At 55.4% G+C, this 17,485-nt stretch overlaps 1 protein-coding gene across 1 annotated transcript in view; it reads right to left on the bottom strand.

Annotated features, from left to right (window-relative positions):
- Positions 1-17,485, bottom strand: part of USP40 (ubiquitin specific peptidase 40) — a 45,308-nt gene that overhangs the window by 3,072 nt on the left and 24,751 nt on the right. The window contains exons 17-30 of the mRNA XM_031968778.1: positions 15,951-16,074; positions 14,809-14,866; positions 14,481-14,534; positions 13,514-13,602; positions 12,936-13,022; positions 12,686-12,722; positions 6,877-6,941; positions 4,630-4,704; positions 3,973-4,102; positions 2,917-3,023; positions 1,587-1,705; positions 1,149-1,214; positions 483-693; positions 282-377 (exon numbers count right to left, since the gene is read on the bottom strand). Of these exons, the coding sequence (XP_031824638.1) occupies positions 282-377; positions 483-693; positions 1,149-1,214; positions 1,587-1,705; positions 2,917-3,023; positions 3,973-4,102; positions 4,630-4,704; positions 6,877-6,941; positions 12,686-12,722; positions 12,936-13,022; positions 13,514-13,602; positions 14,481-14,534; positions 14,809-14,866; positions 15,951-16,074 (1,318 nt within the window). The remainder of the gene's footprint in view (positions 1-281; positions 378-482; positions 694-1,148; positions 1,215-1,586; positions 1,706-2,916; positions 3,024-3,972; positions 4,103-4,629; positions 4,705-6,876; positions 6,942-12,685; positions 12,723-12,935; positions 13,023-13,513; positions 13,603-14,480; positions 14,535-14,808; positions 14,867-15,950; positions 16,075-17,485) is intronic.

The following is a 17,485-nucleotide window of genomic DNA, read 5'->3' on the forward strand; positions in this document are numbered from 1 at the left end:
TCCTAACAGCTTCCGGCCCCAAAGGCCTTGAGACGCCCCTTTCCTCCTCCTGCTCCTCTGGCTCACGCCCCTTTTTGGGGAGAGGTGCTGGGGGCCTTGTCCAGGGTCCAAAGGCAGGACTAGAACCCGCAGCCCTGCCCAAACTGGGCTTCAACTGTGGCCCAGCCCATTGGAAACCCCTCGGCCCCTTCCTCTTTTTAAACACGTTCATGAGCTGCCCACTGAAAATAAAAAGGGGGGACGGGATGAAATGCCTCTCTGCCCTTCCCGTAAGCATTTACCTTTACCCCAATAATGTCTCCATCCTTCAGGTAATAAGGGGCTATCTGCAAGTTCTCCTGCTTCTTCTTCTTTTTCCTCTTGGAAACTTGCTGATCCTGTTAATGAGGAAAAGCCACTGAAGTGCCAGGGAGGACCCTCCCACCCCTGGCCCTCTGCCCGGCTGCCGGAGCATGCCCGGCCGCGCCACCCCCAGGCGTTACCCAGCTGGAGATGGGCATCCACTCAAACTTGTCCGGGAAGTACTTGGCGATCTCGATGCTGTCCATGGGGAGGCAGTACTGGGCGGCCACGGCCTGGCGCAGGGATGACGCGGTGCACTCATTCACAATGTCCCAGACAAAGTCCACCGTGGGGTAGTAGGCCCTCTCCCCGGGGATGCCCATCTGGGTCCTCAGCAGCATGTCCTTGGGGCTGTGAGAGCAAAGAATCCGAGTCACGGCTCCCGCCAGCTCCAGAGCGACAGACGGGGCAGCCGAGGTGGGCACTGATGCTGGCCGGAGGGGAACAGCCATGCGAAGGCCTTTCTCACCTCAGTTTTCTGCTAAATGGGGGCAACGAACCCCTCTGTCCCCGGGGCCAGTGGGCCCGGGTGGCGTGTCCATGGGCATACGTGAGGGTAAAGGGCAGGAATCCTTTGTGGGCTCTCCTACTTAACCTCGCCACTTCCACATAGACACTTCCCCCTGGTCTCTAAGAGTCTGAGGTGCCCGTTTTGCTCCCTGTTGCCCTTCCCGCTCTGACCCCGGTTGTCCGGGCGCAACCATCCCCGCCATGGTCCTGCTGTGAAAGAAAGCTCAGCCGAGAGAGGGAGAGGAAAAGCCAACGAGAGCAAGACCAGCCAGCTGCTCCAGGCGCCGAGCTCTTACCCCAAGTTCTCTGCCTTCTGGAGGGGCTCCACACAGATCTGAGTCCTTCCTCCCACTTTGTAATCCCTGGGGAGAAAGAGAGAGGGAAGGAAGGAGGGAAGGTGGAGGGAGAGAAGTGAGAGAGGGAAGAGGGGGGGGGGGAGAGAGAGAGATCACATGACTCACTGAGACCGCACTTCCGCTTTCCTCGTTGCTGACCTAACACGCGTAAAAGCTGCCGTCCCCCACGGCCCCCACGCAGGTCACACGGGCCTCAGACGGGGCGAGCGGCGCGGCCAAGCCCGGCTGTGCCCAAACTGGGCGCGGGACTCACAGACGCCGCCGCGGGCTCCCTGCTAAGAGTTGCCTGACTGATTTATCTCGCCATCAATCCATCTCACAATCCAGCTCTGCAGTGTTGCAACAGACTGAAGGTGGAGGGTTCAACTAGAAACCTACTTGAGTTGTTGCTGGTTGTTTCGTAAAAGCCTGCCTGGACGCTTACTTTCCATGGTCCAGGCTCTGAGGAAGTCGGCCGACGGAAAACTGAACTCCAGGAAGGACGGCAGCATCATGGCCTGCAGGGGAGACAGCACCGGCCCGGGCCGTCACAAAGCTGCCCCCTCCACCAAGCGCATTTACCCACGACGGAGCCGCGCGGGGGGGTGGCCTGAAGGTTCCCCCCCTTCCCCCCACTTTTTGCAAATCTCATCTACTGCTCCTGCTGCCGTTTCTGAGACTGGTTTCTGGGGGCTCCAAGTGAGTCACCCCCGCCCATTCTGGACCAGGTGCTGTCCCCGCCAGGACCCCGGGCTGCCAAGGGGCCGCTCCCTCCCCCGGGGCCCAGCTCCCCCTTCTGTCCCTGGCGCCCAGGGATTTCACTTCTTCTGGGAGGAAGCAGCCCATGCTGGCCGTGGCTTCCCTGTCCTAGCGCCAGGCTTGCAGGTGGTGGCCCACGGCAATAAGAGCCGGCTCCTGAGGACATCTGGCCCTCGACGAACCATGCTCTCCTCTCGAGATAGGGGCTCCTCCAGCTGCCCAGTCCGGCCTCCTGACCGCAGGGACCCAACTACTGTCGGCCCCATGGCCGAGGACGCCCAGTCTGATCGGAGGAAGAGCCACAGGGACTGACAGGCAATTAATGCAACTCCCAATTCCCCAAAAGAACAAGCCAGGGCTGAGACGGCAGGAGCCATTTGTCTAAAACAGAGCTGGGGACGACGGAGAGCTGCAGACCCCCCCCCCCCCAAGGCGATGAAGTGAGCAAGGAGCCAGGCCCTCCAGGAGGAAGGATCCAGGGACCCCATAAGGAGGCGGCCGGCCAGGGAAGGCCGCCAAGGAGTCTCACACCCCGCAGGGGCTGCCCCGGGAGCAGGGACACACTAGGGGCAAAGGTGGGCAGGACAGAGGCCCAGATCTGAGCTTAACAAGGAGAGACTTCCTGTGAGCCAGCGTGGGGGCAGGGCTCTGAGAAAAGGCTGGATGGCCACGGGCTCATGGAGGAGCTGGGTATGAACAGCCACCATCAGCCCTTGATAAACCAAGAACCACGGGTCAGAAAGGAGGGAGAGGGCTTCCAAATGGCCTACAGAGAGCGCCGTTCTGGCCGGGATCTGCTGCCGACATCCCGCCAGGGACCAAGGCCCCGGGTTGGACGGAAGGGCCCCAGGATGCGCGCCAAAGGAACCACACGGCAGGAAAGTGCCTGCTTGCGGCCCATCTCGGGGTCAAGATTGGGAGGGACCAGAGGCCAAAGCACCTCGGAAACATGCTGAGCAAGAAGCCTGACCTGGGTCTTGAGATCCGCCACAGAAGCTTCTTCGGAGATCTCAACGTCCCCCATGAAAGTAAACGGAATCTCCGGCTGGACCACAATCGGAATATCTCCATGCAGATCTGAACAACAGAAAACCGACAGCTCACGGGCAGCCGCAGCGCTTCGGGCCGCGTTTCCCGCCATCGGTAGGAGGGGAGTCTGACACCTTTGTCCCAATCACAATAACCGAAAGGGAAAACAGCTTCCCCAAGGAAAAGGAGGATTCACACTGACGCCCGAGTGCTTCCAAAGCGGGCAGAGGAGGTTCCCTGCTTGGGAGACACTGCTCCCGGCCCACATCGCCTTTGCCAGCCACCTTCCCCCAAGTCTGCGCCCTGGCCCCGCACGCCCCCTGCAGACACGCTGCCTTATCTACCGGCCTCCTGGTCGGTCCCCTGAAAACCACCTGACAAGAACAGCTCTAAGGTTTGCTTTTTAAGCCCATCCGACTGGTTCCGGCCCCGTCTTGATCGCTGCCCCACCGATGGGGCTTTGAGCAAGTGTGCTGCCTAAGGTGGCCCCGCCAACGTGGCCCCTGAGACCCCGGCCAAAAGGGAGAAATGCAGGAAGCGGGGGGCTGAGCCTCGGCTAAGGGCAGCAAAGGGGAACCCCCTCGTCTTCCTCCTTGGCTCCAGAAAGTGGAAAGGGCTAGGACGAGACCCTCCCCAACACAAGTGCCTGAAAGCCTGCAAGAGCATCAGAAGGCTTCAGAGGGCCAGGGGCCCCCTTCTTGGATGGGACCCAGAACACCACGCTGGTCGGCCCCCCACCGTCCCAGTCTCATAAGTGGCACCAATGACCCATCTTGGAACCAAGCTCCGAGGCGTTCTGCTGGGCCCCCAGCGGGAAGGCACTTTGGGAACGTCTTCCTATAAATATCACCTGGAGCCCCCGCCCACCCCCCAGCCAGAGCGAGGATTTCCTCAATGGGTTCTAAATGACAGGCCTGTGGAGCCCTCCAAGCATGGCTCATTCACCTTTTGGGGAAATGGCCAGCCTGGCCTTCCCAATCTCCTTGGGGAGACTTACCCCCTCCTTCGGGAATGGTTCTCAAAGCCTCCACCTGGTGAGTGATGTGGTTCACCTGGTTCTGGGGATTCTCCTGCCAGCCCGAGGGAGCTGATGGCCGGTACCACCAGACAGGCACTTTTAGAAAGCCCTGCAGAGTGAGACCGATTTCCGAACTATTACAGTGGAAGCGAACTCCGATGGGATCGGGCACCGAGGCTGGGGCCGCGCCGGGGTCCTCCCAGCGGTCCCCAAGCCCTCCGGGGCATTCCACAGCGCAGGGATTCCTGATTCGATTGAATGTGGGAGGGAGCAAGGGGAGGAGTGAGTGAAGGAGTGAGTGAAGCAATGATTGAATGAAGGAATCAGTGAGTGAAGGAATAAACGAAGGACTGAATGAGTGAAGAAGGGAGTGAAGGAGGGAGCAAGGGAAGGAACAGGAGAGGAGAGGAAAGGAATGAGTGAGTGAAGCAATAAGTGAAGGAGTGAATGAGTAAAGGAATAAATGAAGGAGTGAGGAATGAGTGAAGGAGGGAGCAAGGGAAGGAACAGGAGAGGAATAAATGAGCGAAGGAGTGAGTGAATTAAGGAATGCATGAAAGAGTAAATGAAGGAGTAAATGAGTGAGGAATGAGTGCAGAAGTATGTGAATCGAGCTTTTCAAATTTATCCCCTTACCTTGGGGGGGAGCTTTCCTTCAGACAAGATCAGAGTGTCTCCACTGGTGATCATAAGCTCACTCAGGGAAGCGTTCTAGGGTAGAGAAGATCCGGGTTAGCTACTTGCATTATTGACACCATTCAGTAAAACTAACCAACAGTCAATTACCCAGGGGGATCGGGGGCAGAGGGGAAGGGGTCAGAACTGTACCCTTGGAAAAATCTCAGCAAGAGGCCCTGCCCTCAAGGAGCTTACACTCTAGTTAAGGAGACAAGGTCCCCAGATGTGAGAGCGGCATGCAACAAGGAGCCACACGCTGTCGGGCAGGGCTGTGAAGAGGAAGGAAAGGGAGCCCGGAGGCTTCAAACAAGAGATCAGAGGGGCTGTGGGCAGGGCTGAAAGAGCTGAACTATGGGGATCCTGGCCAGAGAGAAGGCTCTGAGGTGAGGGAAGCACACGAGTAAAGACAAGGAGTGCTCCATTTGCGGGATCACTAGGGCCGAGAACCCATGCTGAGGGCCGGGAGGACTCGTCAGGAAGCTGGAGGAGTCTGGGATTTCAGAAGCCAAGTACAAGAGTTTATAAGCCAGCCATCAATAAGACCTTTGCAAATAGAGTTTAAAGAAGATTCCTCTGTTGTCCAGAGAATGGATTAGCTACAGGAGCAGCTCAAGGCAGCGACGAGAGCCTGCAGTGGTCTGGGTGGGTGAGGCAATGGGGGCTGGTAATGATGAGCAAAGGAGGAGAGTCTTGCTGAGAGGAAGATTTTATGGGAAAAAATGAAAAGGAAATGAGGTAAGGCAGGCTCACGTGGGGGAGGAAAAAAGGAAGAGTCAAAAGTGACTGAAACGGTTTGGCCAGAGCCTCGTGCCTCTGGTACAAATTGGAAAGACAGGAATGGAGGACGGGTGTCAGGCTGATTTTTTGTTTGTTGCAAAGTGGGAACAGATAAGTCCAGTTTTCCATGGCCTGAGCTTCAGGTGACAGCTAGACATTGGGGGCAAAAGCTCAGAGAGAAGACGGGACAGCAGAGAGACACAGGGATCACCAACATGCAGGGGACGCCCAAGGCCTGGTGTTTTCCATCTCCCCAAGCCGGCACAAAGGAGCTCTACAATATGGCTGCGGGGTCCTGGCAGAGCAGCCTTAGAACAAGGTCTCTCTGCTACTCGAGGGAACAGGGGCCAAGGTGGCTCTACTTCAGAGAGAGCTCTGCGCTCTTATCAGACAAAGCCCAGGTAAGCTGCTTGAGCGCTGGTTATTTCAAGAGCTTGTTTCCCTCTCAATAGGTCACCTTCAGCAGACTGGACTAGCAGGATGAGCAAAGCAGAAGATGGACAGGGAAAGGCAGGGGAGAGTGGAAACTCTCTGACATCTTTAGGGTTCAGGGCCCTAATATGGGCCGAATGATACAGAGAATTATCTTCAATCGAGTGCATCAAGGTCATTTCTTGAGGTGCCCCAAGGAGACCCAAGTATCCAGAGTGGTCGGCTAGATGGAATGACCTCTCCTGGAAGTAGCTGGAGGATGCTTATCACGCTCCAGGATCGAGCATCTGGGCTTCAGACAATGCAGAGACAATTCAGAGAATGACCATGCATTCGTTCCGCCAGCTCATCAATGGCCACATGAAATAATCTGTGAAGCACTTACCACAGTGCCCACCACACAGGAGGAGCCTACTAAATGCTCTTTCCCTTGCCCCCCACCTCCATCAAAGGCCCAAGTGTCTCCTGCCTCCTGCTACCCGCCTTTCTCGGTCTGTGGACGCCACCTCTGTCTACAGAATACCAAAACGTGCTCTCCACGGCTAAAGGAAGACTGAGAGGGCCTAAAGGATGGATTAGGGCCTAACTGAGCTGCTCACTGATACTTGTAACCACAAGCGCTTTGGAACTCTCTAGACCTTGCAGTTTCCAGATTTCTTAAAAGTTCCCCTGTTCTTAAGGATCTCTAAAACCATGGCCCCCCCAAATCTGAAAGACAGAAGGAGCCATAGAGGTCAGTTTGGTAAATGTAAAGCACACAGAAGTCACTAAGTTTACTTAGTGTCATTAACTTCAAAATATAATTTTACGACATCACGGGCCATCAGCCGGCTGGTGAGCGACAGAGCCGCGAGGACAGCTCCAGCCTGCTAAAGACCACCCCCAACGCTAGCACAACGGCCCCTGCTCGTGGGGAGGGCAAGTCTACACTTGTAGCAGGGAATACAAGACAGAGTGAACCATTTGGGGAAATAAAAATTAGGAAAAAAGGCTTACTTCCTCACTTAAAGGCTCTCCAGCTTCAAAGCACCAATCCATTTTTCGCAAATGCCATGAGTCACCTATGATGAAATAAAAATCTGGATGAAGGAATTCTCAAGACTCATAAGTCACAAGGACGTTCCTCAAGAGGCAACATTTGTCTGGATCACAAGCAGCGCCCACAGGGCAACGTGTGAGGGAGGAGGGGCCGAGGGCGCCGGCTGGTGCGCCGATGGACGCGCCCGCCCTTGGCGAGCACAGCGCCTCCTCCACTGTGAGCGAGCGGGCGCAAGCATCCCCTGCGTCCTCCCAGTACTTAATCACCCCCCTTCAGGGGGCCAAGGTGGCTCTATTTGCCACTGTAGTTTCAAGCCTCCGACCAAATGCCCTATGAGCTGCTGCATGCTGTAAAAAGGATGAATTTGAAGCAAATAAACAAATGATGAAGGTCTGCAAAATCACTGGGGCAGACCAGAGGTAAGAAAGGAGGTGGGACAAAAAGGCGGGGAAGGGGGCGACGTGGCCGAGGCCGGGCCGGGCCGAGAGTCTCAGCCAACTGCCAGGAGAAGCTTCGGTCGCCACTGGGATCTTTGAGGAACCTGCTCCCCGACAATCAAAGGCAGTAAGCTCGAAAAGGGGGAGAGACGCTCTGAAGTGGGAGGCAAAGTTGGGGCGTGAGCACTGATTGAGATGGTCTAAGCACAGGACTTGGATCTGGGGGCTGCAGTTAAACCAGTCGCAGTAAGCTCGTGGCCAGGGACGGAATCTCTGTCCCAAGAACTGGGAACAGTGTACGTGTCCTTGGCCACTGGGGTATGAGGAGAAAAACCTCCACACACCAAAGAAAGGTGCGGATCTAATGCTGGGAGAAGCCACCAATCAGAAAGGAAATGGGATTTCTAGGAAACAAGACCAAGAAAAGAGCCCCAACCAAAACCACAAATGGCAGAGGGAAGCAAAAAGATTGCACAGCAAGATATGGAAAGGTGGGACCCAAGGCCACCTCTGGCCAGAACTGGACACATCTCATGGAGAAGGGTCCAGGGCTCGGAGGGACTACGGGCCCACAAGCATCAATCCCTGCCCTCGCAGAGCTTACACTCTATTGTCTGAACCTGCCTTCCCGATCAAGTCTCCCCCATGTACTGGGATAGCGGCGGACACTCCCTGAGGGTCAGTAAAAGATGTCCCAGAGACTTACCTTACAAGGCAGCTGTGAAAAACAAAGAAGATCAAAGGAGATCATGTCTCAAGACAGCGGGGAGACATTGGCTATTGTCATTATAATATAATGCAGAGACCAGATGGGGGAGAAGGATCGATGGAAGGAGAAACCCCTCACGCAGATGGGGATGTGGGGAGCACCCAGCCCCAGCCCCAAGATGTGGGGGCCTCGGGGATGGCAGCCACATGGACAGATGCAGAATGGAGGCTCTCCCAACTTAGCAAAGCAGACCCTGCCGCCCCCCGCCCCCCACTAACCCTGAACCGGCCATTACAACAATCTCCTTCAAAAGCTGGTGGGCCAGACTGTAACAGGCCATTCTGACTGCAACAGGAGGAACAGCACGGGTCTGGGGGATGACTGAGCCATCCGTGGACAGCCCGGCCCACGCCTCGGTCAGGATGGAATTCCTGCTCACCGATGCCCACCCAGCCCAGTTTATAGGCTGCATTACCCTCCCTTTCCTCTGGCCTATCACCACAAACTTCCATCTCCTGATACACCGGGCCACAAGGAAGCTCGATTCCAGCCTTTCCTGGCCCCATCTCCTGCTGGGTCTTCATCCTTTGTGAAATCTCCCTGGCACCTGTCCCTGCTTCCCGCCCCCACCTCCTGCTCATGCCCCCAGGTGCCCCTGGCCTGTGTAAAATAAATACAAGATCCTATTTCAATACCAGTGGTATCCTCTGCAATCGCACACGCTCAATGCATTTAAAAGGAAGATTCTGGGAAGGGCCCACAACAGGGCCTGGACCTTCAGAGAGGCAAAGAAGGCTGGTCCTGACTAGTGCCTCCTCCTTTATTTCCACGGCGGAATCCTGGTCCTCAACAGGCTGATCCTTCGTCCGTGTCTCAGCTCTTACATGCAGGACCACCCCAAGATCTGCCCCGACTCCCTCACTCTCGCACTATGACTCTCTCAAAACTCCACAAGCTCCCATAACTTCAACCACCACCCACGGAACCTCCTATTCATAAATACGACTCCCACTTTCCTCCTGCATCCAAGTCTCTCGTCACCAGCTGCCTCCTGGACATCTCCAAATGGCTGCCCCCAAAGGCCCTCTTGTCCAAAACAAAACTCTTCCCCTCCTCCCTTCTCCGTTCTGTTGGTGACAGCCCCATTTCTCTGGGGCTCCAGGTCCCACAAGGTCTGCGGCCTCTTTCTTCTCCCCGACACCTCACACCCAATCAGCCGCTAAATCTCCCCAGAGACTCCTGCATTCGTCCTCTGCTTCTTTACCCACCACCCTGTGTGGGCCTGGACAAGGGTTACCCTCCCTCTCACCTTAGGGGGAAGACTACGGACTCCGTGGCGGGTATTTAAAGCCCTTCACCATTGGCTCCACTCCAACATGGCGGGCTAAGTACACAGTCCTTCCCTGGACGTACTTCCCAGCACTCCATTACGTCCGAGTGAAACTTCCTAATAAAGGCTGAAGCTGACCCTCAGTTCCTGGTGCGCCCACTTACCCCGGTCACGTTTATATTCACTTTGCTGTATGCACACTAACTCCCCTCCTTAGCGCCCCTGGATCCTCAGCATCTGGGACAGAGTGTGTGCCAAAGAAGTGAATGGAAGCCTGGGGGGAAGACCATGACCAAAAGCCCTTTCTACAAGAGCCCCAAGAGAGCACAAAAGAGGGAAAAGGAGCCACACATACACAAGTGTTTGTGGCAGCTCTTTTGTGGTGGCCAGAAAATGGAAACTGAGCGGCTGCCAATCAGCTGGGGAAAGGCTGGATTGGTTCTGGTATATGAATGTTATGGAATATTGTTGTTCTGTAAGAAACGACCAGCAGGAAGATTTCAGAGAGGCCAGAGAGACTGACAGGAACTGGTGCTGAGTGAAAGAAGCAGGATCAGGAGCTCATTATACACGGCAACAGCAAGAACGTGCGATGATCAACTACAGAAGACTTGGTTTTTCTCAGTGGTTCTGTGATGCAAGGCTATCCCAATAGACTTTGGATGAAAAAGGCCATCCGCATCTAGAGGGAGAACTATAGAAACTAAAGATAAATCAACACATGCTATGTTCCCTTTTTTTCTCTTTTTCTTGTATTTTTTATTTCTTTCGTGATTTTTCCCTTTTGCTCTGATTTCTCTCAACAGGATCCAAAAGGAAATATGTAAAAAATGAATATACACCTATAATCCCCCCAAAAATGTTGTTTTCACATGTAACTGGGGGAGGGAAAGAGCCTAATAACAAAAGCCAAGAAACTCTAGCAGGTGCACAAAGACTTCATGGATGAAGAGAGCTCTTTATAGGCTTGAAGAGCGGCTGGAAGGAACTGAAGGCAAATCCCCAAGACAAGTGGTGGATTTGTAAAGGCATCAGGCAGGTCCGCCCAAGGAACAAATAAATTTGCAGCCTGAAGGAGAGGAGCCCTGCTGAGGGGGAGGACGGCACCGTGAGGATCCATGTGACTCCACGCTGCTTTCAGCATCCACCTGTCTGAATCTGCGAGGATGTCTCCAAAATGACCAAGCAGGCCCTGTGGCCTCAGCTAAAGGGGCAAGTGCCCCAGAGCCCCAGGGCTCAGGCACCAGTCAGTCGCCAGGCCAGGCTTCTGTCACTGTGACAAACCCCAAAAGGCTCAGAGAACGGGAGGCCCCACTTGCATCTTTTTGAGGGACTGGAGAGAGGCTTCAGATGCATCAAAACTGATGATCTTGCCTTTAATTCTGGAGAAGATGGTGCAGAGAAGCCAGGAAGCTGCTCGAGCTCTTCAAGTTTCCCTTGAAAACCACCTTTAGGCAAACATCTCAACAGAGTCTGACGGACTGAAACCGCCCTCCAGCTCAAGACAGAGTCCTTACAGAAGGACTTCAGGAAGGTCAGTCTCACTGGGGTGGGGACGCTCAGTCCAGCTCAGGCAGACTCCAGGAAAGCCGGTGAGAGGGTCTTAAGCACAGCAGATCAGCATTGGAGACCCTCATTTCTGGCCCAGTGGTGGAGCAGAGCGCTGGGGCAGCCTCCAGTCCCACCTCCGAAGGCCAGTTCTGGGAAACCAAGATCTTCCTGGAAAGTGGCCAAGGAACCCCCCGCTATGAGCAGACCGCCCAACACCCAGGGCCCTGTGCTCCCAGCCAGGGCTCCGAGCTGTGCCGGAAGAATCTTGACATTAGAACGCTACCACGGCGACGGGCCAGACCCAAACACCAACTCAGACAAGGGCAGAACATCCACAGAGGAAATCTCAAAGAGTGACATAAATCGGTCTCAAGACCAAAGAGGCTTCTGGGAAGTGCTCACAGAAGACTTCAGGAGCCAAATAAGGGAGGCAGAAGAAAAACTAAGGAAAAAAACGAGAGGTGTGCAAGCGAGAATCAACAGCTTGGAAAAGGAAGGCAATCCCTCAAAAATACAACTGGTCAAAGGCAAGAAAATCCCCTGAAGGAAAAATCGCCTTCAAAAGTTGGAGGAACCAATGGAAAGAGAGACACAAACAGGAACTGAAGAAAATCACACACTCAAAATGAGGCTGAGGCAAAAGGAAATTAATGACTGTGGGACGGCAAGAACCAAGCAAGCAAAAAAGGACGTTCTGGACCCGGTGTGATTAAGGGATTAAAGGCTTCCGAGCGTTCAGCACCAAGTGCCCCACGCCAGCCTGGCCCCAGCTCCCTCGAGGCTCGCTTCCTTCTCTCAGAATAGGCTTCCATGACTGGGAGGCCACAAGGACAGACATGAAACTCCTGGGAGGGGGTCCAGGGCTGAATCCACCCCCCCAAGCACCAGATGGGAGAAATGCTGCTGGGAGTGACAGGAGAGGCAAGAGACCCTGGGACAGTCATTGAAAAGAGCAGGAGGCCCTGAATCTGCGCGGAGAAGCACAGGAGGAAGAGGAGGAGCACCAGGGGCCACTGAGCCCTGCCCTCGTGGGACACCTTCCACAGGACCGCCACAGAGAGGCCCCATTGGTAGCTTCATAGCAGCTGCCACAGGAAGGGGAATTAAGTGGGTCATGCTTAACTTCCAAGGACAGACCGCGAGCCCTGAACTGCCCCTCAAGGACAGAACTCGAGAACTAGAACTGAGGGTCACTCAGAGGGCCTGACCCTGGGGGGCATAAGCAGGCTGCAACATATAATCATTGAGGAGCTTTGAAGAACAAGAGTCAAGGAGGTCACCGAAGACTGTACAACAGGAAGAAAAGCTGCTCACAGCAGGCCACCCACAATCCCCCAGAGGGGAAAGCCAGCCCACCCTGGGCAGGTGCCGGGACGAGATGCAGCCAAGTGACCCCCCCGATGCACAGCGACATCTCCAAGATGCGATCCGCAGGTCGCCGGCGGCCCCTCCCTGGGCCCCGCTCTCTCCCCCAGTCCCTGGCCCACCCTCAGACCAAAACTGCTCTCCCCACTTCCTCACTGTGCAGGAATGGCATCAGAACCCCCTTCTCCCCAAATACTGTCTGTCTCCCGGGTGCCTTTGAGAAGCCTTTGGTCTTCAAGGACCCAAACAAGAGGGAGCTGTACTGCCTGCCAAGAGCACAGCAAACGGGGCCCAAACCCCAGGGATTTGTCACAAGGAATGAGAGCAAGCAAAAGGCTGTGCCCCATGGCGCGCGCCATCCCACAGTCACTGACCTTGCAGACCGGCTTTCTCCAGCATCCCCTTCAAACACTGAAAAAAGACACAGATCGGTGATGCTCCCGGTTAGTCGGCTCCACTGGGGACGGGCCCATCTCCCCGTGGGTACAAAGTCGGGCAGGAGCCCCGGCCCACATCCTCGGACCTCCCTCCCCCTCACCTCGGGCCTCTGCCCCAGACACCTCCCGCTGGGCAAAGGTCTCCCGGGCACAGAGGGCCTCCTCGGGGCGGGGCTCGGACACTTACTTCTCTCACAGAGATTGTCGACTCCACAATGATCTCCATCATGAGGCCCGACTCAAAGTCGGAGCCCACGGTGAAAAACAGGAACAGCTGGAAAAGGCCGACAAGCCCAGCTGAGGGAAGCACCAGGCCCCACCCGGCCTCCTCCGTCCCCACCCCCAGGGAGCTCACGTCCCGGTTCCTTCTCTCGCCTGTCACCGCCACCCCCCGGCCATCCCTGAACAAGCCCTGCAGGTTATCTGGGCACTCCGGGATCCCAAGATAGCGCCGGTGGTTTGGGCCACCCCGTCCTGGAGCTGACCCAGACCAGGCGACACCAGACGCAGCCACAACATGGTCCGCTGCAAGCTCAGACTGCCACGGTTCCCCAGGACAGATGGAGGGAGACACTCCCAGGAAGGCCTCAGGGGTCCCCAGGCTGGGGGAGCCTCCCCTCCAGCCTGTCACACACACTCACACACATACAAACACACACACACACACACCTATCCATACAAAATCACACACACACACACAACCCCCCGGTTGGGACCTCTGGGCAATGCCCCATGTCGGTCTGAGGAAGCCCCCAGAGGTGTTACCTGTGAGGACGTTGGAGCTTTGCCCCGACAGAGTCCCAACAGACTGCCCATCTCCATCTCTGCCTCGGCCACGGTGTAATGCTCGGGCACTGTCAAGAACACGGAGGGACTCGGTGAGCGGGACCAGCCCGACCGCGGGCCCCGCTCAGGACTCCCGCATCCGAGCTGGAAGGTCAGCGGGCCCAGAGAGCCGGCCGGAGTCTGGGACTCCTCGAGGACGCTCCGCCGCCAGGATGGGCAGTACTGGGCACAGCCCCCCGAGCGGCCGCCTTGGCTGCCCAAAGAACGGTCTCCCTCTTGACAGACAACCAAATGCTCTAGGAAGGAGCTGCTTGGCACATAACCCGCCTCCAGGATGATGACCTCAGGCAGGAGAGAGGGTAAGGACAGTTGGAAGACTCAGGGGGTGGGGACATGGGGGGAAGGGCCACACCTCCTGTGTCCCACAATTCTGTCATGAGCAGGAGGACCAGACTGGTCTGGGCCTTGACCTATCAGGAAGTGGAATGGCCTGCCCGTGCTTGGGAGCCCCTTAACCCGGCAAGCAGAGGCAGGGGGCACCTTTGTCCAGAATGGTCACGATGGAGCCAGACTAAAGAGGCAACTTCCTTATCCTCTAATGGGAATCTGAGGGTCTAGACCAAGTGAAGGCAGAGAAAAAGGGGGGGAAGAAGCCAGAAAGGCTCAGAAGCTACAGCCCAGAAAGAAATGAGGGACCCTGTGTGCGGGGGGGCAGGCAGGTGTGCATGGGAGAGTCTGCACGAGTGTGTGCCTGGAAGGGTCTGCACGAGTGTGTGCCCGGGAGGGTCTGCACTAGTGTGTGCACAGGTGTGTGCCCCAGTCTCCTGGTCTATAAAAAGGGGCCGGACTTGGCAGCCCAGAGAGTCTTGGCCAAACCAGCCTCCAAGCTCCCAAGTGCCCACACCTCCAACCTTCCATGCGGGCGGGGCAATCAAGAAGCACCTACCTGGAAAAAGAAGCTGCCCGTTCCTGTCGATCAGCCTCAAGCAGCTGTTGTGAACTGGAAAGCAGGAAAGCGCAGGTCAGAGGGCTGGCCCAGGCGGCCACCCCAACATGTGAGGACCAGAGAGCCCCTCGGGCAGGCACAGAAGACCCCAGACTGCCCCCAAGGGCTGCCCTTGTCCACACCTTTGGAGACGCCAATGATTTACTTAAAGTTCGGGCCTCCTTTTCCCAGATCACCCCCAGGCCTTCGCTCCATTTTACTTGCCTCTCCTGCATTGGTCAGAGCCCACGCTCCTTCCTGAAACACCCACACCCAAAACGCCACTTACCCAACTCCTCCTGCAGGCCCAGCTCCTTGATGGCCTTGATTCTGATGTCCAACAGCGTCTGAGACAGAAAAAACCAGCGATGGCTGACCGGTCATTGCCAGGCAGCCCGGCACTAAAGGACACTCAGGCCCCACGGGCCAAGGGGAGGAGCGGCGCACGTGGAGGGAGGGCCCGGCCATGGCCGTCGGCCCAGCGATAAAGACGCTGCAATTCCTGGCAGCTACCACGTGATCCCACCTCTGGGAGCTCGCTTCTGGAAAGCCAGGCTTCGCCAAACCTAATCTTCCACCCCCCTGGGCCAGCATTCCGAGCCCACTAAGAAGCTCCCTGGGATGAAGGATTAAGGAACAGTGTTGACCCAAAAGGCAGAACACTAATGAAAAAAATGTTCCAAGTTTTTATGACTACAAACAAGAGGAAACAGACTTGTAAACTGGGAAATAAAAAAACCTAAATTTTAACTGGGGGGAGAGAGAAGATTCACAGCAGCTCACGGGCTCCCTCTGGGACTCTGTTTGACTGATGGGGCTCATACAAATAAGCCCCCACTGCATGGGAAGGACTCTGGCGAAACAAGCTATCAGGAGATTCGCTATTCTGCACGAATCCTGGTCAAATCCAAGGTTTTCTGAGAATTTTTTCATCCAAGGATTGATTTCACAAGGATTTGGGGGGACACGTGTCAGAGTTAATCCGAAAAGGAAAACCAGACCACCTACTTCATGAGGCCTTACAGAGGGACTTGCTCTCAATAGGTCTCAAAGTTTGAGTTCACTTTTCCCCCCTAAATCCAAGAAACCAAGCGGAGAGGACACATTAAAAGTCACAACCTCAGTTTGTTAATATCAGATGAATGAAAAACTCTAAGAGACCTGGAAACTCCCAAACTCTGGTTTTTAGAGTCTGAAAATTAGGGGACAAATATTTTTGGTAGAATTCTAAGAACTAATACGGGGAAACAATTTGGTTTGCCTTATAAGACGGGCTGAATCCAGCCACAGAGGCAGCCCACGCTCAAAGATGGGGTTCTCTCCCCCCTCAGCCGTTCGCTGGGCAGCCCAGCCCTATCACTGCCTAAAATGGGGAGACAGGCCCTGGCCAGCTGTCTCGCAGGCTCCAACCCCAAACTCCTTCGCACTCACTGTTTCAATTGTCGCAGAAACTTTCACTTGCTCCTCCTCGGAATCTGCTTGGCACAGATTTTTAACCTGCATCCAATTGAAGTTGCTCAGAGAATTCATCCGTCTGCCTCCGGGCATCACCAAGCTGCGGGCAAGGAGAGAGACTCACAAAGTGATGCTTTCATTTTCACTGCGACCCCGAACATCGAGACTGGCTCGGGGATGACCGACATCTCTCAAACTCTACACATGGAACTCTAAAAGACCTACTAAAAATGAGCTCACCACCTTCCCACAAGCATCAGCTTTAGTCAAAAGAAAGGGAGATGACTCGTCCTTTCCAAAGGGAAATAAGCATCCCCACAGAGAGGGTGTCTTCATGCTTCTATGACTCGACGGCTCAGAGACCCCGGCTGTCTCCCAGAAGCTCCATGGAGAGCCTCCCAAGCGTGCCCACAGCCTCCACTTCCCCATCTTTCTCTACCTCACATCTACGTGTCACTTTTTTATGTTCAATGCCCTGTGAAATGACATCTCTTTGTCTACAAACCAGAATCCCATTTGCCTGTTTGAAAGAAATCAGACTCCTTTAGTTGTTGCCCAACATGCCCAAGCATCTCCCCTATCTGCCAGCTCTTCCCCAAGCTGTGTCCTGCAGCTCTCTTCCCTTTCATAGTCAAACACTTGGGAATAGCCATCTACTCTCCCACTTCCACCTCATCTCCTCCATTCACTCACTTCTCAATCTCTGACCGTGTCACTGAACTTAAACTGCTCTGCAAAATACCAATGGAAATCGGCACTTTCTATTCCACCCTCATCCTGCTCCTTAGCGCCTGACATTGCTGACCCCCTCACTCAGAAAGGCTCCCCAGGCCCTGTCTGCCCCAGCATCAGGTTATCGCCCGTGTCCGACCCCACAAGTGGGTGTCCCCCGAGGCTCTGTTCCGGGCGATCTCATTAATTCCCACGGCCTTGCCAGAGAACCCTCTGGACATGACTCTCAGACAGACACATGAAGGCCCAGACTGCCCTGATCTCCAGTCCCACGACACTCTGGAACATTTCAACCCAAGGTCAGCTCAGTCCGTCCAAAAGCCAAGGCTCTTCTTCCAACGTCCTTGCTGCTGCAGACGCCTCCATCTTTTCCTTCCCCCCAGAAACGACCTGAGCCACTTCAGGTCCCCTCTGACTCCACCTTCATCACCCCAACCTCTTGATCCTGTCCACTGCCAAGTTTTGTCCTCTCACTGTCTCCTCAAACACCCACTACATTACCTCAGCAACCTCTCCTTATGTAGCTTTTCTTGCATCTCACCTGGCCACCCCCCAAGCCAAGAAGACCCATTCATGGCTCCTAAAGCCCTTCAGAGTCCAGCTCCCACTGGCCTGAGCCCCGTTTCTGCCCTCTGGGTTTTAGATAGACTGGCCTCTCTGCTGCTGCTCAGACACAAACGCCTATCTCCCATCTCCACATTTTTCCAGAGCATCTCCAGGCTTTTCCATGCCAGGAAAGCTCTCCCTCTTTACCTATGACCCTTAGGGATGCAGCTTCT

The sequence above is a fragment of the Sarcophilus harrisii genome, chromosome 4, assembly GCF_902635505.1.
Source record: "Sarcophilus harrisii chromosome 4, mSarHar1.11, whole genome shotgun sequence".
Lineage (NCBI taxonomy): Eukaryota > Metazoa > Chordata > Mammalia > Dasyuromorphia > Dasyuridae > Sarcophilus > Sarcophilus harrisii.